Here is a 22,700-nt window from a genome sequence, read left to right as displayed (position 1 = left end):
ATTACCTTTCATCTGATGATGTGGCTCACATTATCACCCTACTGAATCACTTCTGATTGTACATCCAACCCTGGCACAAGCTGCAGCAGCTGTCTTAGTAGTAGCTTACAAGCCATGAAAATGGATTCTGTTGCTACGGGCAAGAAACTGTTTGAAGCAGTTTATGCTTTGGAAGCTTAGGGCTTTTTCATAGAGCAGCATAACTAAAATGGTCCAAAAACCTTCATTTGAGGGAAAAAGGGCATAAAGAGGGTTTCCTGATTACCTTTCAGCATCATTTTTTCTTTCATGTTGCTTTCATGGTTCATATCCTAGGCTTCAGAGGTTCTGTCTCTGAAAAACTGCAGTTAAATTAGCATTGCATTACATAAATACTAATGACAAGTTAATTAGTATGATGGCTCTTTTTAACAGGGGTTCCAGTGTCCCTGAAAATGATCGACTTGCTTCAATAGCAGCTGAGTTGCAGTTCAGATCCCTTAGTCGTCACTCCAGTCCCACTGAAGAGCGAGAAGGTGATTGTCACAGTAACAAATTGGGACCTGAATGTGCAGATGCTTTATGTCATTAACATATTTCTCTCTGTTCCCAGTTCTTGCCCTTTCCGAAAACTTTTTTCACCTCTTTCCATTCAGAAATCTTAGATTTTTGACTTGTGTGCTTGTATGGTCAGAGGAAGTCCTTGTGTTCTCAGATATATCCACTATTCTCTTGCCATTCATATTGTTTCTGAATTGTATCTTGAAGGGATTTCCTGGTGCTTTACTAAGTTCCAATGTTCAAAATGAAATTAGTAATACAATTTTTTAATTATATGCCCCATTTGATAGTAAATTTCAGAACACTGTTAATGAGCTATGAACTGGACTCATCAGGAAAGTGAAGTGTTTTCTGTCCAGTTCTTTATCCCTGCAGTATCCATATTACAAATACTTGCTGTTGTTTGAATCCTGGAAGAAGGGACAGGATGTGTGACTTGATGTCCTGATCAAGGCTTCTCCTTCAGGTTTCCCTAGCCCCTGTATATGTGGTATTTATTGCAACAAATACCTTGAAAGTTTGATTGTGGAAATTAAAAGGAAGTACAAAATCTGAGGTAAAATAGAGTTGATAATGTGGTCATCCACACTGGATTTCATAGATAGAAATACCTTAAAAATTTATATTAAAAGGTGTGTGAGGTTTTTTTCATCTTAGTTAGTTTGAAGCAAATGTTGAAAATATTGTCTGCCTCATGCTTATTCCTTCCTTTTTTTTTTCTTTTTTTTTTTTATGTATATGAATAAGAAGGTGGCTTAGGTTGCAATGAATGTAAATCTTATACCAAGGAACCTTAGAAAACTGTTTCCCTGCAGATATCTTGCATATTTCATTCTGAGTGCCCTGGCTTGAAGTGCTTTCCTAAGTTATGAAAGGAGATCTCTGTTGTTATATAAATTAAATCCTATTTTATAATTCGTTTGCTAAAGATAAGTTGATTTTGATTTCAGAAGCATATGTTGCTATACATGTAGGGTGTATTGGTCCTATATGTAAGATGTCAGCTTCTGCTGAAAATAGTGGCATAATCCTTAATATGAGATAAAGCTACTTTTGTACTCACACTGTTATTTCTCTAGAGCCGTTGTATCCAAAAGGAGATTCCAGTGTTTCATCCCGGCGGAGTTGGGAGCTCAGAACATTGATCAACCAGACCAAAGGTGGGTGTTTAGGAGTCACTATAATGTGATGTCTCTTAGAGCAGTGCTGTACTGAAAGGTTGGATTTTATTGTTGATTGTGAAGAGGTTTGCACAGCTTTATACATAAGGAGAAAAAATAAAACCCTGATTGCAGGTATGGGATATTGCTAAGAGAATCACAAGGTGTACTTTTTGAGTAGAAGTAATTAAACTTTATAAAGGTTAATTATTTTCAGTTTCTGAAAGGTACTAGCAGTGTTATACAACATTGAATTCATTTGTTATTGTATAGAAATTGCAGAAGATTGCTGTCCCTATTCCGTGCACAATTAGGGTAGTAGGAAGCACTTCCTTACTTCTCAAGATCTCTCTCCAGTGTGGGATCTCACACTGTTTCTTAAATTTTGTGGGTCCCCTTCCTCTCTGTCTTCCTACTGATTTGCATGAAACTGAAAATAAGTTGATTACTTCAGACACTCCTGTGCTGTACAGATCCATACATGAAGCTTGTTTGCATGTGTTGTGGCAAGTATGAGTATGAGGGTAGAATGTCATGTAACATGAGAAAAACATTTCTGTCACATTGGAAACTGGTCTCCTTATGTGTCTTAGAACACAGGAGGAATTACAAATTCTTGTTTTGAAATCGAAGTCAGAACATAAATTTGAAGAAATTTGAGTGTGTTTAAACTGAAAAAGAACAATGAGGGAAATCTAGAAGATTGCTGTAATGGGAACTGGTTTTACTGTCCACTGTGAATAAGACAAAGCTTTTGTTTAAAACTACATTTAGTATAGAGGAAATAGTATTAATTACAGGTAGGGGAGTAGAATATATATTTTGGAGTATCATCTCCATCCTTTGGAGACTGCCAGAACAGGTTAGGCTGCTGGTGTTTACAGTGACAGAAGTTTTATTTTTGTGCTTTACTAGGAGGGGAGGAACTAACACTGCCCTGAGATCTCGTTGGTCTCATTCACTAGGATGCTGTTCCATGATAAGACTTGAGAGCTGGAGTTTCTAATAACTCTTAAATCTTTGAAATAACAGATGTCATGGGTCTTTCAAGAAACCTCTCATATTTCTGAAGAACAAAACCTTACCTGTCCTTCTTTCATTAATGCTTTTATGACCCTAATATATTTCCACTATCAGAGGTTAGTTACAGGTCAAATGCAAACAAGTGTGTTGCATTTCATAAATGTGATTTCCTTGAATCAAGTAAGATATGATTAGGAAAGTACCACTGTTCTCATTTTGCCTTTGTTTTGTATGTGATTCATACGTGATAGTAGTTTCATCTGTGATTGTTAACATCATGTCTTATTCTTCTCCTGCATCTTCATTAGACTTGCAAAATAGTTTTAACTTTGGTTGCTTCATGTGATATCAGAAGATAACAAAATATAATAATGAATATTTCTTAATCAAGAAATTGCTCATCACTCTTTTTAGACACTGCTTCCAAGCAAGCCCCAATGGAAGCTGTTCAAAAGTCTGTTCAGTTGTTTGAAGAAAGGAGATACAGAGAGATGAGAAGGAAGAACATCATTGGCCAAGTTTGTGACACACCAAAATCTTATGATAATGTCATGCATGTGGGTTTGAGAAAAGTGACTTTCAAGTGGCAGAGAGGAAACAAAATTGGTATGTTCTTTACACTTTCATTTATCTAGCTAAAATGCCAAACTTAGTATTTGTGAAGGAATTCAAAGACTGTGCTTAAAAATCTTTAGTGTCTGCATAAGGTTTTGTCAGCTTTACTGAAATCAAAATGTTAAACTACAAAATACTGTTGGGGCTAGGATTTTCTTCATGTAGGCCACTGAAGTTTTCATTGGTCAAATGACAGGAAACAAGGAGAAGGATTTGGTTAGGATTATTACTTAGGTATGGTCTTGTGTTACTTGCATGTGTTTAACCCTATAAAATGTTCAAGTTCTACATTTGGAAGAACCAGAAATATAAATGGAAATTAGTTGGAACTCAGGGATTTTAATTCACCAATCTTATTGTTTCCCCCATATGATCATATTTTAGTCTCTGGTTTGGGATTTTGGGGGAAAGCCTTTGTTCTTGAGAAGTTTTCTTCCAGGTCAGCTGATTAATGTTAATTACTTTTATTCAACTTGAATTCAGGGTTATCAATGTGGTATTGTTACAGTTAAAAACTACTTGGAGTGTTAAATTAAAAGAAGGGTAAAAAGCAGTGATGTTTTCTCATTGCCATTGATGTCCCTGTTGCTTGTTGAAGGTAGTGTACTGAATTTTCCTTATCTAACTTTGCAGGTGAAGGCCAGTATGGGAAGGTCTATACCTGTATCAGTGTTGACACTGGAGAGCTGATGGCTATGAAGGAAGTGAGTACTGTGAATACAAGAATCACTGCTGCCCTTGTTCTTTTTCTAAACTAAGTGTGGGTGATGTAGGAGGCATTGAGGGTTTCTGCACACTGCTGTTAGCTAACAGGGAAAGGGTGGGAAGAAAACCAGTTTCTTCATGTAGCTATAGCTGCTCTTAGCACTTTTTCCTCAAGTTGCTTTTCAGTTCATAACTTTCAGTTTAAATGTATGTAAAATGGATAATGTGTTTTTTACTGATCTCATAGGATGATTGTGAATTTAAATGGATGCTTAATATATGTGAACTTCCATTAAGAGATTTTAAATAATTTTGAAACATTAGTGAAGACTGTGCACGAATGTATATTTTATTTTGCACTGTTTCCTCTCACATTTTATTATTTTTTCTTGATTCCTTAGAGCAAAAGATAGGAAGTGTGACATCAGATGTTTTTCAGCTTCTCCTGTAGTGTGAGCTAGGTTGAGTCACAAAACTGCTGACTAACTTGGTGGGTACAGAAAATCTAGTTTTCAGGATAGAAGTAAGTAAAGCTGTGTAGGTGTAGAGATCTGTTTTCCCTACAACACCTTGTGGTTGTTTTCTTTTAAGTTATTGTTTCGTTTCAATGCATTTCTACGTCTTTAGACAGCTGCAAGCATTACCTGTCACAGCAGTTACTGTGGCAGCCATTGGATATTGCAGCAGTTACATTTTATGAGCCAGTTCTTACACACACACACACACAAAATATGTTTGTGATCTCCAAGGTGTAGAAAAGCAAGACTGAGCTTGTGCTTAACTTCTTGTACCATACTCAGTCACTGACTAATACCAGCACTTGAGATGTTGTTGCTGTAATGTTTTTTTTCCTCCTGATGAAATAACATTCCCCCCCCACCATCATTTGCAGTCTATTACTGTAATTCAAAGTTGCTTTCTAGGTTCAGGTGCTGTTTACAGAGTAGCATGTGTGTGCTCTTTAGCAGAAGCTGAAGTAAGCTCATAAATAGATGTCATTTGACAGACATTTGCTTCATGAGGCTTGAATGAAAACTGTTTGCAACTTCCAAATAGAAGGCTTTTCTGGATTTCTTTCAGAATGATTTGGCAGAAGATAGATTTATTGTTTGGTTTTTTTTTAACTGGTTAAGAACACTGCATTCCCCTGCCCTTGCACCAAGATTTCTTCACACTGTATTACCTCAACCACAGTGTCATTGAAATTACTTTGAATTATAGTGGTCAAGCTTTACTACTAATACGTAGTATAGAAACTATGCATTAGGGAATATGTAAAATACTTGAATATAATTTGTCACTTTTTTGTAATGTTTATGTATTTAATTTTACCACTGCTTGAATACGAACTGTATCCTGGAATTGTTACACAGAATGTAACAATCATAACATCCTAGCAACTGAAGGCAATAAATGTGCATTTATTTCTTTAGCAGTTGTCCTACACTTAATTAATGAAGCTTGTTTTCTAACAAAATGGTAAAAGTAGCATCTTCCATAACTTGCTATTCGTCTTGCTTATCTTTGCGTGATTAGAAGCTTTAATCACTTTTTCAGAGCACCTGATAATGTTTTTCCTCATTGAAGAGTCTATCACAGCATATTGTAGGAAAAGTAATGAAAACCCATTTCTTCCATCAAAACCTTTGATTGTATTTGTTCCATACCACACCTTTTCCTTGCAGCTGCCTAGTTCTCAGTGAATAAACCTCTCAAAGAGATCCCTTAGACTCTCTGGTGATGAAGTACCTGGTGAAAAATCCTTGTTGAACCATAGCTCTCTCTGACATTGCTTTCAGATTTTCTTGTATTGTGTCTGTCTACCACACTTAAGCTAGAAGGCAAGAACAGAAGAGATATATATGTGCTCATGAATTTATTGGCATGTTTAAACATCATTTTGCTCTTATAAAGTCTATAAATCATCATAGTTGAGGTAATTTTCCAGAAATAGCTTAGTGTGCTTTGTTTCAGTTTGGGAATGGAGAGTGGTATTTTGGGGCTTTTTGTGTGATGGTGCTATTTAACAACAACAACAACAAAAGCTTTTTGTTGTGTTTGAGTTTAGGATGGGTTGTTTGCTGTTTTGTTCGTTATTAGTTTGAAATAGCAGCAAAATAATGAAGAATCTTTCTTGCAGATAAGATTTCAACCTAACGATCACAAAACCATCAAGGAAACAGCTGATGAACTGAAGATCTTTGAAGGCATCAAACACCCTAATCTGGTTCGTTATTTTGGTGTGGAGCTCCACAGGGTAAGAAAACATAGATTATTGTGGCTTTTTTATAAAGCTTAGATAAAATTTTAAGAAGCTTTGTATTATTGGAGGTTTTCACATAAGAGCATTCTAGTTTTAATCTTGTCTGGTTATCTCAGTGAATAGCAGTGTGCCTTTTTTCCTCTGGATATTGAGGTCTCTGAAACATAGTTTGGAGAGATCTTTTGGAACTGGTACACAGAGAAGGCTTTAAATAAGTGAATAGAGTGAGTAATGCTGTAGCTATTCTATGCTGCTACCCTGGCTGAAGCAAGTTATGTCATATATGGTATGGTAACTTCTGTATGTAGATAAAAACTAGACAGGCTAAAACCTGTCCCTGCTAACAGTAAAGGCTGTACTTGTATTGTATTGATTCCTGGAAAAAGCTTGTGCTGGCATTTAAATCTTGATGCCAGACAAGTACTGGAATTTGGCTAGCATCTCTTCAGAAGGAAAAAATGAAGTTTTCTTGCTTGAGCAGCAGAACTAATAAAGTGTATTTTTCTATGGAGTTGGATTCTGGAGTTGTGTGCTGAGATGCTCAGCTTTTTATTAACTCTCTGCTTTCCACATGCTCTTCCCACTTGTGAGTCTCAAGTCCTGATGTCTTTGTGGTAAATGCTGCTTGGATTGACAGATTTGCTCAATATTGACTAAGTTGTTTTGGTGACCCACTGCTGGTTTATAAGGGTACACAAACTGCTTTGTGCAGTTCTCTATTTGTGTCTGTGCCACTGGGTCATTGGTTTCTCAGACTAGTTTCTAAGAGCTTGTTGTCTTTGCCATCTTTTTATATTAATTTAGTCTGTGTCAAGTCAGCTAGGCTTGGAGACAGAGTGGGAGCAGAGACCTAATTTTTCCTTAAAGTGAGTTAGAGTTGGCATGCTTATTTAAGCCACAGCAAAGAACAAAAAACTTGCCCATTCCAAGCAATCAACACATGATTACTGCAGGGACTGAGACAAAGAGAAGGGATAAAAAAACAAACCCAAAGCATCATTTTGTGACCTTTTTTCTTCCCTTCTCTAAATAAGGAAAAAAATCTCTATAAATTTCTGTGTCATACACCTGCAAGTTTGCCAGAGTGTCTTTTTGCTGATGCTAAATTTTATCACTGTATTTTTATGCCACCAAATAGTATCAGTTAGGTTCAAGTGATGCAGATAGGCATGTAGCAGAGTTTCCATAGCTGTGTAATACAATATGTTAGGTTGCAGCATGCTAGAGAGAATATTGAGTTCTGAAGAGATGATTTATTCAATATTTCATGGTGATACTTTCATTATCTTTATATTTTTATCTTTATATATATTGATCTTAATTCAGTGTTTAAAATAAAAAAAAATATGCCAAATGAAATCTAATTTGGTTCCCAAAACAGGAAGAAATGTACATCTTCATGGAGTACTGTGATGAGGGCACTCTGGAGGAGGTATCAAAACTGGGCCTTCAGGAGCATGTCATTAGGCTGTACTCAAAGCAGATCACGACTGCTATCAATGTGCTGCATGAACATGGTATTGTTCATCGAGACATTAAAGGTAATGTTAACCAAAAAGGTAATGTTGTTCTTTCAGTGTGGGAGATGAGAGCAGGGGGAAGGATGGGGGGGATGTATTTGCTTATTTAGTGTGCATTATCTATGCAGCCATTATTTGTATAAAGCCTTCCACTAACATTTCAGTTTGCAAGTTATTGGCTATTTTCATGCTTTTTCTTTTAAGCATAGATTGTAAAAAACATTCTCAATTGTCATTTCAAACTCATAAATTTTGCCCCTGGTTTTTAGAGTTTTCTTAGAGGTTGTTAAGATTATTGGGGATTTATCTAAACTCAGTTATTAGTCCTTGCATTTTTAGTACTAATGTACTGAGTTATGTAATGCTGTCTTCCTTCTTGTCTGTGCAAATGAGCGATGTTTTCTGGAGCTGACAGGCAGTGTACAATGCTAGAGTTGTGCATCAGAACTTTTCCTTGTGATTCCATTTTCCCAAAGAGTTTTGGAATTTCAGATGAACGGCTGAATGAACTTAGTAACAAAACTGTTGTTAAAAGAACTGAAGTGATTTTAGGCTATCCCTTTAGTGTTTTTTTCCATACATTTACCTTCTCGTGCCTGGCTGTCAGCATTTGCGTACGTAATTAGCAGACTGAAACTACAGTAACCAAAGGGGGGTTGGGCTTGGCATTTAAGATACCCAGTGTCAGTCCTCATTTCAGGTTCATTTTTCTTTTTCTGCGCCTTCCAACAACATCCTCCATGTCCTCTGGTTATCTTGGTTTTGTTAGTCTGGCATATTTGGCTCACCCATGGCAGGAAACTTAGGCGAAGGTAGGGGAAGCAATGCACACAATATGCCCTGTGAATGCTCATTTTGTGACAAGGCAGTGCAACCCAACGATGCTGGGTTTCTATGTCCCTCTTGCTCACAGGGTTTTGAATCACCGCAGCAGTGTAGGAGGTTCCCAGTTGCTCTTGGTCCTTTGGCCTCGTTGCTTCTCATTTGGGAAAAGAACTATCTACGATCCAGAGGCCTTCCACCCAGGTAGGCCACTCTTGAGTTAGTTTTGGCTTTTTTTTTCTAGAAAACACTTTCCCTCACTCCCATTCCCCAGCAATCTTACCTTTTCTGGTTCTCCTTCCTCACCAAAGGTTTCTCTCCAGTTGTGGATTTCCCTTTGTGCTTTTCACAGTTCCCTCCTTGCCCTTTTCTTGATCATTCCTTGTCCAGGTTCTGCTTAGCTGGATTATGCTCTCCTGGAAGCTCGTTATAATCAAAATCCAAGGCTGACTGACAGGGATTTCTTTTGTGCTGCTCAATGTCATTGCTGATATCTGGATATCTTTCCAAATAGATCTTCTGCTCTTCAGGGAAACACATGGAGTGAGAAAAGCTGTTTGACAGAACTGCAATATTGTGATACTTGAGAGCATTTCTGTCACAACAGGTTCCTTATGTCAAATGTTGGAGTGTTTCTTGAGAGTAACAGAGGGTCACTACAGGCAATTCTGTGTACAGACCTTCCTGAAACTCCATGGCAGACTATAAAGACAGACCACAGAGGGTATTTTTATAAAGGTTACCTGATGCCTGATTGGAAGTCTTTTGGTCATTGACTTCTTCTATGCTAACATTGCATCCTCAAGTTTTCAGGCTAACAGCAGTAAAGAACACTCTAATTTAAATTTTATCTCTTGTGTAGAGTGGTACTCTTATTTTTCTGATAGGGAAGAATGACATTCAGACTGTTAAAACTGCTTTCCTATGAAAATCTCACTGTTAGATCACACAAGATCTCTCATGGCCAGTTGCTAAACACTTTGGATCTGTTTCATTTAGCAGCAGATAAGCAATTCTTAAAATGATTGTTTATCTGTATCCTGCAAGATATCTGCACTTGGTGTCTGCAAGTACCTTGTGCTCAGAAATAGACTTTCAGTTAGTAGTGTCCTCTTGTGCCATTGTTGTCTTTCAGATGCTGTTATAGCATCCAGCTCTGTGTGGGTAAAAGGCAAAGCAAGATGCAGCTGCCAAAAATGTTTTTCAGCTTGTAGTGGTGAGGGCAGATGGAGGGTTATGTTGGCTGGTTGTTACCTTTGGCTGCACTGCTTTTGCTTAGTTTTGCTTAGTCATCATTGTGAAAAGCAGGTGGTGCTGGTCAGTAGCAGGAGATAGTCTCTTGTGATACTCTTAATCTCTATTCTGAGTATTTTAACTCCTGTGCCTAAGCCCAGTTTCCTTGGTTAGGAATTATTTCACTTTTTGTACTGAAGCTGTTCTGGTCAGTGACGCCGAATGATGGAATGTTTCATGCTGGAGGGAACCTGTGGATATCTCTCAGCCCTCTGTCCTAAACAGGGCCAGCATTAGTATCAGATCCAATGTCAAATTAGATCAGATTGCTCAGGACATTTTTGAGGTGAGATACATGTGTATGTCCAGAGATGGAGAGGCCCTGTTCCAGTGACTGACCTATCCCCACTGGGAAAAGCTTTTTCCTGATAGCTCCTTGGAATCTGCAAAGGTTGCTGTTGTATCCATTGCTGCATGACCATTTCACAGTGTGCCTTTGAGGGAAAAGTCTGTTTCTGCAATCTTGCTATCCTCTCATTACACAGCTGAAAGCAGCAATAAATCCCTTGCACACACACTCCACTGAGGATCCCTTCTTCAAGCTGAGCAAACCCATCCTGGAACCTTTCCTTGTATATTGGGTGCACCAGCCATCTGCACATCTTGAGACCACTGTCCTGGGTTTGCTCCAATGTGTCATTGTCTCTCCTGTGCTGGAGAGCCTAAAAGCAAAACACAGCACTCAAGGTGTGGTCTCACAAGTGCTGAATTGAGAGGAATTAATGAGGCGTGGTGGATTCTCTTCTGTCTTTCAGGAGAGAAGGGCATGTTCCTGAGCAGTGCTTGGATGAATACAGAAAATCAAAGGATTGTATCTGCAGCTTTAGTAAATCAGAAACCTGTGAATGAGATGCTCTGTACCAAAAAGTCTTCATCAAACTGTCACTGTATTATTGTCTTCTTTTAACCTTGCTGTTAGCTCAAAACTTCTGCTATCCTGTCTTCATGATGAGCACAAAGGAAGGAATGTCATTCAGCAAGAGCTCAAAAACTGCAACAGGAGACATGTCATGCTCTCCAAGAGATGAGAAAAAGACTATGCAAAAGCTGATTTTCTCATCCAAGGGTAGCATTTGGCCTGCTTGTTTCTTGAATGAATTTGGCTGCTGCATTCCTTAAGCACTGGCTGTGGAATGCCTGAGCTGCCTCTTTTTTTGGAATAACAGCACAACCTTTAGTGGGGCTCTGTGTATTGCTCCACGGACTCACAGGATTTCCACCAAAACCTTTGGACTATCATGCTAGTACAGTTTCCACTGTTCTTACTATGGGGCTGATTTGGCAGAGGTACAGGGCATGAAACTTGAGTTTAAATGCTTTAGGTTTTGGCTGCTCTAGCAGGAGTGTGGTTTTTGACACTGGCTCTTCACACTGTGCCCAAGAGGACCTGTGGTGTAACAGCAGGAGGGCTGTGCACAACTGGGCAACCTCCTGCCTCTGCCATGTGCATCCAGTGATGGTGCTTCAGACAGTGCAGGTGTAAGGGGAGAGAAGGAACAGATGGGGGCAGTCCTTTCTGCCATTTTCCTCAGGGTCTTTGGTTTTATTTTGCCTCTTAACTATGCAGATGTTTAGGAGTTTGGTTACATTCCCAGTAGTGTTAGCTGTCAAAGGTAAAACAGCATCAAGCATCTTCAAAGTACTGACCTCTTGCCTGCTCTGCTTACATGGCTCCTGCTGGGTTCTGTTCAGGTTTCATTTACCCTTTTAAAACACTCCTTCTACAGTCTAGTCTTGGTTTCTGAACAAGCAGTTTACAAAACAGGCTCCAGTGATACCACATCAGTGGAAGCTGACAAAGTGTCTGCAACATGAGTCTTCAAGTGCTCTCTCTGTCTTCTTGCTGAAACTTTGTTCAGTGCTTTATTCCATTTGACAGTTCCAAGTGCTTTCAGGGAACGGGCTCACAGGAGCTTTCATGGTAATACTTTGGCTAAATTGTCATTACTTTTTATTAAAAGGGACAAAGTCTAGTTTGAAAGGCCTTGGAAGAATGTTTTGAACTGTATTAAGCAGAACTATTCCAGTAGCCCAAATTCCATCAGAAGAGAGATTGCTGCACTTCAGCACTGCCAGGCTCCATCCACTGTAGTAGTTGGAAGCACTTTGTAGCCTTCTGTGAAATTTTCATGTTGCTTTCTTGAGGAATGGAAAGACAAGGTTTCCAGAACATCCTTGAAAAAGCGTTTACTAGTGAGGACTCCTTTTCCTAAGCTCTTTGTTTAGGCTAACTTCACCTACTTTCTGACAAGCAACTGCTTGAAAACATTGGAAAAGCAGTTGACAGTTCAAAGGAAGAAGCAGCAGCTGTCACTCTCCTGATGCATTGCCCATACTTGGTGTCCTATCAAGCAGCTTTCTTGTACTGCTTTGTGTTTTCTGGATCCTTCATTCAAGAGGGATGGTCTACCCAACTCCATTACACACCTGTGATTGCAGGGTGACTGAACATGGGCCTGCCTCACTGATGGCAAACTTGTGTAAGAATTCTGGAGGGTGTGCAAGCATCTGAATGCCAGAAGTGGAGAACCATTGCACACAATGAGGAAACGAGTTGCATTCCCTAAACGCTAATTCTTTCAGGACTTGTAAGAGTATCTAAAGGTTGGAATTTAATTTTGTTAATGATTTTGCTCACCCATTAATTGCAGTTCTGTGTAACACCTCTTGGACTAGTTTTCAACTATTGTCAGAGTAGTCAGAGAGACCTTGGAGAAAAGGACAGGGTTTTGGCATCATTGACCTGCACTGCCTTTTTTTACTTGAGCTTTTTGAGGATTCTTTGTATTCTTTATGAATATCTTGAGGATGCCCATCCAAGTGAATGTGAAAAAGCTATTAACTAAGACTAATACAAAGGAGGAGCAGCCAAGAATTTCTGTACTGCTCAAGGTGGAACAAAGGTGAGAAACTTTGTAAGGTTCTATTGAGATGAGCCATTTTTGAATGAATCTTTTGTGTAACATGGGAAGAGGCTATGTGTAGTGAAATCCCCAATGTCTGTCTACTCCTAGAATAGGTGAGCAGCTTGTTTTGTGCATACTATCCATCTTTCCTCAAGAAAGATCACAGCTAAAGCTCTATTTCTGCCAGGTGATACTTGCAATCTACTTGTGCTTTCATTTTGCAGAGTCCAGAATGTGGCCTGACACAAGGAGCTCCTTCTGCTCTACCTGTTTTCTGTTGCTGTCAAAATGAATATTTTGGCAGGGTGCTGCATGAAAGAAAACCATAGATTGTCAAAACCACTTGGTTTATTTTGTATTGTTGTATTGAGCAACTGACTTGAAGCCACTTGCAGATTCCCATTGGAGATTTTAAACTATGCTGGGGAAGTTTGTTCTAGTGTAAGCTGCCAGTATAGCAAGTTATTGTCATGGTAGCCCCCCTCCAAAAATTATTCTGGAAGTAAAGTGCAACAGGAGTAGGCAGTTGGTAGTGTACATAATAAAATGCTCTGAACTCTCTTTTGCAAGTCAGCTGTGACCTATATAGGGTCATTAAGTTTGGAAAAGACCTCCAAGATTGAGTCCAACCTTGGACAAACCACCACTGAGTGCCATGCCCAGTTGTATCTTGAACACTTCCAGGGATGGTGACTCCACCATCTCCCTGGGCAGCATGTTTCAGCCTGACCACTTTTTCAGTGAAGAAATTCCTCCTGATGTCCAACCTGAACATCCCCTGGTGCAGCTTGAGGCCATTTGCTCTTGTCCTGTCCCTGGTTGCCTGGTAGAAGAGGCAGATCCTCACCTGGTACCCATCCTCCTTTTGGGCAGTTGTAGAGATCAACAAGGTCAACCCTGAGCTTCCTCTTATCCAGGCTAAACACCCCCAGCTCCCTCAGGCACTCCTCACAGGACTTGTGCTCCAGACCCTTCACCAGCTCTGCTGCCCTTCCCTGGACTTGCTCCAGCACCTCAGTGTCCTTCTTGCAGTGAGGGGCCCAGAGCTGGACACAGCACTTGAGGTGCAGCCGCACCAGAGCTGAGTACAGGGGAATGATCCCCTCCCTTGTCCTGCTGGCCACACTGTTTCCATTGACAAGAATGATCTCATCTGTCCTGACTCAGAAGAACTGAAGAGATACTAGTGGGAATGCCTCAGCAATGGCCTCTGCCAGGAAGCAATTTATTCAGAGGACTTCAATGTTCACAAGGAGAAGCACTGGAATTCCTGAAGGAGTCGTTTCTTGTAACGAGCTTGTATGGAAAGCTGCTTAATTTGTCTGCCATACTGCTTTTTCTTTTTTTTTTTTTTGTTTGTACATTTGTCAACTTCAGTACACTTCATGTTGGCACAAATCCACCAGAACATCTTTAGTGTTATCATATTCCACAGTTAATTCACAGGTGAAGATCTAAGTGTGAATTCAGCTATTATCCACTGCAACTTCCAAGGCTATACTGAGAAGCCCTAATTCCTCAATTCAGCTCTGATTTAAACAAGTGTGTCTGTGTTTCCTTGTGTTTCCTAGGAGCCAACATCTTTCTTACCTCATCTGGATTGATTAAACTAGGAGACTTTGGCTGCTCAGTGAAATTGAAGAACAATACCCAGACAATGCCTGGAGAAGTGAACAGTACCTTGGGGACTGCAGGTAAGGAAGCTTGTGCTAGGCAGGTACTTGTCTGGTTACCATAAAAGAAGATACCTCTGCCAAAAGTCTGGAGTAAACCCATGTGTTTCAGGGAAACGTGATTTTACTTTAGCTAGTTTTATGCTTTACATCCAGAAGCCAAAACAATCAGTGAATGATATAATTTGAGAGTTAAAATTGTCTTTAGAGATGCTGGAGCATGTGTTTTCTGGGGTTGTATTTTTCTCTGCAGCCTTACTGAAACAGTACTCTTCACTAAACAAACTGCTTAATCTATTTTCAGAAAATGGCAGTAACTGAAAGCATGTAACAGCATTTTTAATATCACTTTTCAAACTGAAAGACAGTTGTGCTGAAATTGTGTCAAAGGACAAGAAACCAGCAAATGGCAAAACTTAGCAAGAAAACCTGAGTAGTAATTCACTGGGTATTTTAGAAAGCATTTGGTTTACCCAGTCAGTCACTTGATGTATACTGTTCCTTCTGCTTTATGAACTGATGGCATCATATATGTTATTTCAAAGCATACATGGCTCCAGAAGTAATCACCAGAGCTAAAGGAGAAGGGCATGGACGTGCAGCAGACATCTGGAGCCTGGGCTGTGTTGTCATAGAGATGGTCACAGGCAAGGTAGGGATGTTTCATGTACTGATGAAATGCAAACTTTCTCAGCAGTTTTTCTGCAAATTCTGGTCCCGCTCTCAGCAGTTTGTCACACTTCAGTCTGCAATGACTGGGATGGTTTTTCATCTCCTAGAGCACAGAAATACATGCTCTAGTGGGTAGGAAGTTACTCACTAAAGCTTGCACTTAGCAATGCTGTTACTTGTTGCAGAGGCCTTGGCATGAATATGAGCACAACTTCCAGATCATGTATAAAGTGGGGATGGGTCATAAACCTCCTATTCCTGACAAAGTGAGCCCAGAAGGGAAAGACTTCCTTTGCCACTGCCTGGAAAGTGACCCAAAGATGAGGTGGACGGCCAGCCAGCTTCTTGATCATCCTTTTGTCAAGGTTTGTCTGATGACTTTGGCTATAAAAACTGTAGATGGGAATGGGGAACAGCTTTTAGTTGGCTTCTTTGTTCTCAGTGATGCCACAGGGGTTGGTAGCAGGTTGTTGCTGTCCAGGAAACATGGATTGGCAACTTTCCAGAAGTGTTGTTTTCAGCAAGCATGTGACTATAGGACATGCAATAAATGCAATGAACTTGCACTGCTGTTTTAGATTGCATTATCGTTATGTTAAAAAGACAAGTCAGGCTCCAACTCAGTGGTAGCTAATTGGACCTGACTGGCTCTTCAGCAAAAACTGAAATAAAAATGCACAAGTTTTTAGTAATAAGGGCCCCCTACCTAAAACATTAAACCAGCACATGCTTGAGAACTCCCATTCTTCTGTGCAAAGGGCTGCTTTTCTTTTAATTTCATACTTACGGGTAAGGTCATATTGAATGTTTTATCTGGCAGCTGCTGTAAGTCTGCAGTTCTTGCATGAACTACAGTGTGATGCCTTCCTTCAGAACAGGCAAATATTCACAGCTACAAACTGAGCTGCATTAGTACCTTCTTTTTTGAAGAAGTAGGAGCGTATTAGGTTATTGAATTCTGTCTCATTTCCAGCATAAAGTTGATGACACTGGTGTTCTGCTTCAGTAGCACTGTTTGGGATCGTCACCCATCCCTCATCAGTGCAGCTGTAGCAGATCCCATCCATCAGAGATGGACATTGCTTTAGGCACCTAAAGGATGCATGGTGCCAGTGGGAATGTCAGTACTCCCAAACACTTGTAATGCATTATTGTGGAACAAGGGAGAGAAAAAACTTCAAAGATGTGAAGGTGCTAAAATTGATCAATTATTGTCTTGCTGCAGGAGGGAGATGGCTGAACTAATTGCCTCTTGCTGCCTTCACAGGTTTGCACAGACGAAGAATGAAGTTAATCTCTGGCCTTTTTTCTTCTGACAAGATTTGAATCACTACTGTATGTAATATTTACATAAAGACTGTGCTGACAAACAGTATAAAGTTGACCTTAACGAAGACTGCACAAGTGACGGTGTCACTTCCTCTGCTGCTCCTGTACATTTTACTCGGCACATGTTGCTCATGTGTCATGTCCACAAGTTGGAAGAAGCTGCATGTTTCAGTGAAAGTGCCATTACTACTGTATATGGACCATACCCTATTTGTTCCTTCTCCCGTTTCCCATTTGATTGAGGAAACTTGTATTGTTAATATGTAGTATTTTTGAACTCCTAGGTTCAGAAAAATGCTGTAGTGTTATCAGGCGTTATGGACCTTGTTTTTTAATCTGTTTGAGTGCACTGACTGTGAACTTTTACTGGGGTTTTTTGTTTATTTGTTTTTGGCAAGCTTCGGATTTGTTATGCACAAGGCTAATTAATGAAATTAAAAAAAAAAAAAGGTTTTTCTCAATAAATGGTTTATTTTAGGAGATACTGGTGAAGGGTTTTTCTTCCAAAAATAAATGTAGGCCTATGTCATATTTTAAACTGTTTTGCAACATTGGGTTAGACTGCTAAGCTGACCTAACTGGAATAGGATGCTCTCATATTGCAATAGTCAGTGTTTTGTCAGGTTTCAAGATAAGTAGTGTGAGATGCTTCTTACACAAGAGATAAGGGAAGTAAGGTTCCCCCTTTCATTGCCTCCTGAGAAAAGAGGGTGATGGACAGTTCCTGTGTTTTATCCTCCTTGAATGCATGCAGTGTGAACAGGGACTGTTCTGCATGGCATTTTCATCTTCTAGGAGAGAACTGTACAAGCTGATTCTTGTGTTCTGTTTGGCAAAACCAAGAACCTACTGTTAACCTTTTGAAAAGTGACTTCTGATCCTGGGCTTTCATTTCCCCATCACACCGCAGTTGTCATCAGCCTCAAAAACGGGAGATTAGAAATGGTTAACATTTGGAAGTCTGCAATGCATGAACTAAATGATTTTTTTAACTTGGTATTACAAACAGGTGCCTTAAAACTGTTACTTGTAAACATTAGTGCAAGTTTACATATTCCTGTTACAACCTTAGACTTAAAATAGGTAGCTTAAAACTTGGTTTTAATATTTGGTTTTATAATCTAGTGTCTCATCTCATCTCAATCCACAGATCCGTGATTAGTCTAGTCACAGGTCTGGGGTGAGCTGTCAAGGAAGTACCAAAAAATCTGACATTTCTGTCTAGAAAAGTATGAGCCTTGCTGTGCATATCACCTGTGCATGTATTTAGACTCTCAAAAAATATAATGCTACATTTAAACAAAGACTTTCCCTTCTTTTCAGTGCTCCATTTTCAGCTGTGTGACAGGAACTATGTTTTCATCTTCAGTAAAGGACTATGAAAGAGGTAAAAGAGTCCCCCCCAGTTTGCTGTGTGCTTCACTTTGCAGTATAACAGAAATATCTGAGTGAGCTGTGTCCTCACTTGCCTTATTTTAGGTGTCCTTGAACACAAATAGGACCTGTGGACAGCTCTGAGGAGCCAGGATAGAGGTGACAAACTGCTACCAGTTTGTTCTTGCCAACCAAAAGAAAACCCATTCACTACATATTAGCTTTTTATACTTTTTATTTTTGTATAAACAAACATTAAGACTAATTTTATTAAGGCAGTTGTAGAACATACAATTGCTTGTGGGGATGAGGGGCAAACACTTTTAGTTCTTTAATACAGTGAACTGGACAAGTTTAACTTTGGCAAGGACCATTAAGCTTTCTCTGTTTGTCAGTGAGGGCTGGAAGGGCCTCAGTGTGTGCCAGGACTTGCACGAGTGCTTAGGAGGATGGGTCCAGGAGTGGCCTGTTTGGCCTCAGCCTGTTCTAGGAGGTGGTCCCAGGGAAATGGGTGTGAAATCATCTCTGCACTCTTTCAGAAGCATTTACTTGTTTGGTGCTTTCCTCTGGGAGGAGTTGGAGGGGAAAGGACTAAAATTCATAAGGAATGCCAAATGTCTTTATTACTCCATGTTAAATCTGTGGCTCTTAGAGGGCAGAACAGCCTGTCACTCCAGGAGTATGTATTTGCTGCTCAGAGTCACTCACCCATCACCCCAAGAAAAGGCTACTGTGTCTGCCAGGTACTGTTTACAGTAAAATGCTACCCTGGAGAGCCTTGCTCCCCTCACACCCATTTTCTAGCTTGTGTACAGTGTCTTCAGGTCTGGCTTGTTCATGTGCCTGATCATTACTACAGGATGCAATACTCAGTTTTGCACTGTTAAGAGTGTTGCAGCAAATAGAGTATGGGGCATGTGCTTTATTAGATAACATTGTAAATATTGCAGTATTTTCTACTCTTGGGCTCTAAAAACTGTATCTGAGACCATGAACCCCCTCTGTTCAGGACACTGACTCACCTATTCCTGAAAGCTTCCTGAAAGCACAGGGAATGTATGTGTACACAAGATGTGAGGCAGAAAGTCCCCCAAAGCAGTCTCTCACACTTCACATGGCTTATTCCTTCCTTCATGTTGTAAATTCTACTGCCTCCATTATCCCTAAACTTCACTTATTGCTCCATGCTAAAAGCAATACTTCACCTGCTTTTTGATGCTGCATATTAAAAAGGTGAGTTTCTTGATTTTCTAATGTACTGAATAGCAAACACATATTTCATGGAATGATTGTGTTGTATCAGTGTTGTATTAGCCTCAGTTTTATTATATGAAAAGAGCAATGTTTTTATACCAGCTGCTAGAATAAGACTTCTCACTTTCTTCACTAGAGACTGTTATGGTTTAGTCCTGTGCCAAGTGAAAACAGGCTATCTTTGAAAGTGTCAATCAACCTCCACTGCTCAGTGTCAGGATCTGTACTTTAAAAAACTGGGAAATTTTTCCAATCATATTTGCTGTTAGTTAATGAACCCTCTTTTCCGTTTTTTCCTGCATTAAACAAGTTATTTCTAGTAACCTGCAGATCTTTAACTCTGAAAGTTTAAAAACGGGAAGCGGCTGCCCTGAAATCAGTACCAAGGATATCAGAGTAACCCCACTTTCCTCAGAGCTTGATTCTAGCTTTATTTAATTCAGAAGGGTGTAAAATCAAGACAGACATAAAAAAAATCAGCCATACCCACTGTCTTAGGTCTCTCTTTTAGCTCCCCCTCCTCCCCAGAAGGAAATAATTTATTTACTATTACTTCAGGCTGACTGTTATGAGGCACCAAATAAACTAATTTATCAGAAAAGACAGACAAGCAGATTAATTAGGATCACAACAGTATGGGTGTGGGGCATACATTTTAATGCACACTTTGCATTATTTCACTACACCATGCCCAGTTATTTTCTTTCCACAACTGTTAGGATGGCATGGAATTTTAAGTAGCATTTAGAGCCAAAAAGAATTTTACTAACTCAGTTTTTCCAAACTAAAAATGACATTTACTCTGAAGAATTGCAAGTTTGAGCTATCCCTCAGATGTACGGCCTGAGGAAAGAGAGGGCAGTGGGTAACTTAGCTCTGCTTAGGCCACAAGGCCAAATTCTGATCCAGGTGATGCTACTGCCAGGCTCTGATGTCTGGAGGTCCAGAGGGGTCTGGCTGAAGTTTTGAAGGGCCCATGTAGTGCACACTGTGGGAATAAGTCCTGGATGTACAAAAACTACTGCAGTTCTGCCAGTTCAGCAGAGCTGCTTCAGTCCAATACTGCTATAACCAAGCACAGCATCTTGCTGTGCTGTATTTAAACACTGACAGATTATGGTTGTTAAACTGTGTGATCTACACAACTATCAAGTTTAATCATCTTGTAGCAATCTTCTGACATTAAAGCCTGCACCTCTGGCTAGTTGCCAGGTAGAGTCTCTTCATACAAGCACACTGGAATTTTTTTTTTCTTCAAAACTTAAGACACTTCATAGGAAAACAAACCAACCACTCATGTGCATACCTGTTGTTGAGAGTATATGAAGGAGTGCATCTTTCCAGCATGTCATCCAGTCCAAATCCCAGAGAAAAACAACAGGAGCACAAATTCAGATATGCACGGCCATTACTCATCCTCTGATCTCCCTTGAAAGCCCATGATATGCACTTAAGAGTTTTCAGCAGTTGCATCTGTTCCCTTTGGATTGAAGCAGTCTCTGAAGGTGCTACTTTTGTTTCTCGATGCCTTTTTGTTGCTTGTTGTCGTTGTTGCCATAGGTGGAGCCCTTGTTAATTTCTGTAACTCCGATCATCCATCTGACACCAACAGAAGCTGCAAAACACAGTTAAAGCTGCTTGAGGCATGGACTGAAGATCAGGAAAGAGACCTTGGATGAAAGGTGCATTTGATGCTCCCACACCTCCACATCAACTTATTTGCCTATGGCATCTCATGAAGGAAGAGCCTGAGGCTGGACACGTCCCCTCCCAGCAGCAGGGAAGAGGCTACAAGGAACCAGGATGGTGTGAGAGGCACAGGCGTGAACAGCCCTAGTGCCAGGGAAGGGAATCCTGCTGGCTCTCAACAGCCCCACGTCTGGAGGAGCACAAGCAAACACAAGGGAGCTTCAGATCTTGATAAACCAAAGAAATGTAAGCTGTGGCATTTGTTAATGATAGCCCATAAAAAAGTCTATTACAGGAAACCAGGTTTATTTGAAAGACTTTTATAGATGATGGTAATAATTCACCATGTGCAAGGATTAGTTTATTTATTTATGTGTAGCATCTAAAGTGACTAAGTTGAATGCAATTGAATCGAAATTCCTTCCTTCCCAATTTTGGTTTCTTTGTAAAGGGCTCAGCTGCCCAAAATCTATTATTCCTCAATCTTCTTCTCAGCTACTATACACATTCAGAACTGCCATGCTTCTTTCAGGCCTAAACCTATTAGGAAGTCACCAACATCTTCCCTCTGCTCAGAATCCTTTCCAGAAAAAAAGAATCCAAAAAACCCAAACCAAACCAAAACAAAACAAAACAAAAAAAAAAACAACAAGAAGAAAGCCACAAACCTCCCCTAAGCCTCCAAATCCCACTGTCTTTTTTTGACTGATGGTGAAAAGGTCCAGTAAGGTGAGGTGCTCTAAATGTCTCATGCCCATCAGTTTTTATTCTCTGGACAAATTCTCACCAGCCAAAGGAGTCTTTATGGTTAAGTCAGTGCCTGAAATCACCAAGAGAATCCAGAGGTTTCATCCCACTACCAGGCATCCCTCGTGGACTGCAGGGCTGACACAACACCATGTCCTGGCATTTGCTGCTCTTTAGCACTGGAAGGGGACAGGCTCTCTGCTGGCAAACAGTGCTGCCCTGTGCTTTACCAGCTGCTACTTGGCACAGCAACATCAGCCACAAAGAGCCATCTCTACAGACTCCTGCTGTGTAGTCTGACAGTAAATTGAGAGTTTTAGAGTGCAAGTGGTAACTGGATACCAGGGATGAATCACATGTGATGGGCCCTGGGAAGCTGGTCTGCCCATGGGGCTGCCCTCAGGTCCTGTGGATGCCAGGAAAGCAGGGCCCTCTCACAGGCAGTGAACAGTCCAGAAAGGGCTCTGAGGGCACTCACTGTCACTTACACTCCACTGTCAGCCCATGAATAGAAACACCACTGAGACAGACAAAGGGCTTCACTCACAGACAGACAAGAAAGAAAGAAAACCATCTCTGACAGTTAACTGGCCATGAGCTAGGGAACACAAGAGAAAGATCCAACATCTAGCCTGCAGTCTGGGATCATAACATAATAGTAAGCATGAAATCATTAACATTTTAACCACAAGGGATAGAAACAGCATCTGGAGATGGACACAGAGCAAAAATAAGAGCAGCTGTTACAGCAGACACACATCATATTGAGGATTTCATCCATTTCCAAGAATGCCTGCACACAAAAAACCAGTTCAGCAGTCTTTTTTTCATCCTTTGCTCCCTGGCAAAGGGAGCCACTGCCTTCTATCCCCATTTCACCCTGTAGCCCTCAGCACCCTGGGGAAGGTGGGGTACAAAGAGAAGAGGACTACTCATGTTTGCCAAACATGTGGAAGCCAAGTGGGGTAAGGCTGGGCTGCCTCACTGTTCTGTCCCTGCACTGACCCCCTGCCACAGCTCTCCTGGAGCCTCAGGGCAGACCTGAGCACCATCACTTGGAAGAGTTCATTCACTCGTTTCTTTACATACAGCTGTAGCAAGGGGAACTTCAGGGT

The 22,700-nt window shown here is 40.3% G+C and overlaps 2 protein-coding genes across 9 annotated transcripts in view; one reads left to right on the top strand and one right to left on the bottom strand.

Annotated features, from left to right (window-relative positions):
• The window catches only part of MAP3K4 (mitogen-activated protein kinase kinase kinase 4), an 87,709-nt gene extending 70,708 nt beyond the window's left edge, over positions 1-17,001 (top strand). For 5 of the 7 annotated variants that reach the window (XM_079333446.1, XM_079333444.1, XM_079333445.1 and 2 more), the window contains 10 exons: positions 415-515; positions 1,620-1,700; positions 3,138-3,329; positions 3,972-4,042; positions 6,184-6,300; positions 7,688-7,847; positions 14,419-14,541; positions 15,066-15,172; positions 15,378-15,557; positions 16,460-17,001. In XM_079333446.1, coding sequence (XP_079189572.1) covers positions 415-515; positions 1,620-1,700; positions 3,138-3,329; positions 3,972-4,042; positions 6,184-6,300; positions 7,688-7,847; positions 14,419-14,541; positions 15,066-15,172; positions 15,378-15,557; positions 16,460-16,480 — 1,153 coding nt within the window. In that variant the 3' untranslated portion in view covers positions 16,481-17,001. Of the gene's footprint in view, positions 1-414; positions 516-1,619; positions 1,701-3,137; positions 3,330-3,971; positions 4,043-6,183; positions 6,301-7,687; positions 7,848-8,739; positions 8,853-14,418; positions 14,542-15,065; positions 15,173-15,377; positions 15,558-16,459 lie in introns of those variants that run through there. The other 2 variants (XR_013777818.1, XR_013777819.1) reach the window with 2 other exon arrangements.
• A 1,495-nt stretch (positions 17,002-18,496) lies between these two features.
• AGPAT4 (1-acylglycerol-3-phosphate O-acyltransferase 4) overlaps positions 18,497-22,700 on the bottom strand; it is a 69,267-nt gene continuing 65,063 nt past the window's right edge. For both annotated transcript variants that reach the window (XM_079333466.1, XM_079333467.1), the window contains one exon: positions 18,497-20,764. In XM_079333466.1, the coding sequence (XP_079189592.1) occupies positions 20,658-20,764 (107 nt within the window). In that variant the 3' untranslated portion in view covers positions 18,497-20,657. The remainder of the gene's footprint in view (positions 20,765-22,700) is intronic.

The sequence above is a fragment of the Erithacus rubecula genome (assembly GCF_903797595.1).
Source record: "Erithacus rubecula genome assembly, chromosome: 2".
In the NCBI taxonomy this organism is placed as follows: Eukaryota; Metazoa; Chordata; class Aves; order Passeriformes; family Muscicapidae; genus Erithacus; species Erithacus rubecula.
The sequence above is the reverse complement of the archived record's forward strand: the minus strand, read 5'-3'. Positions and strand labels throughout refer to the sequence as shown.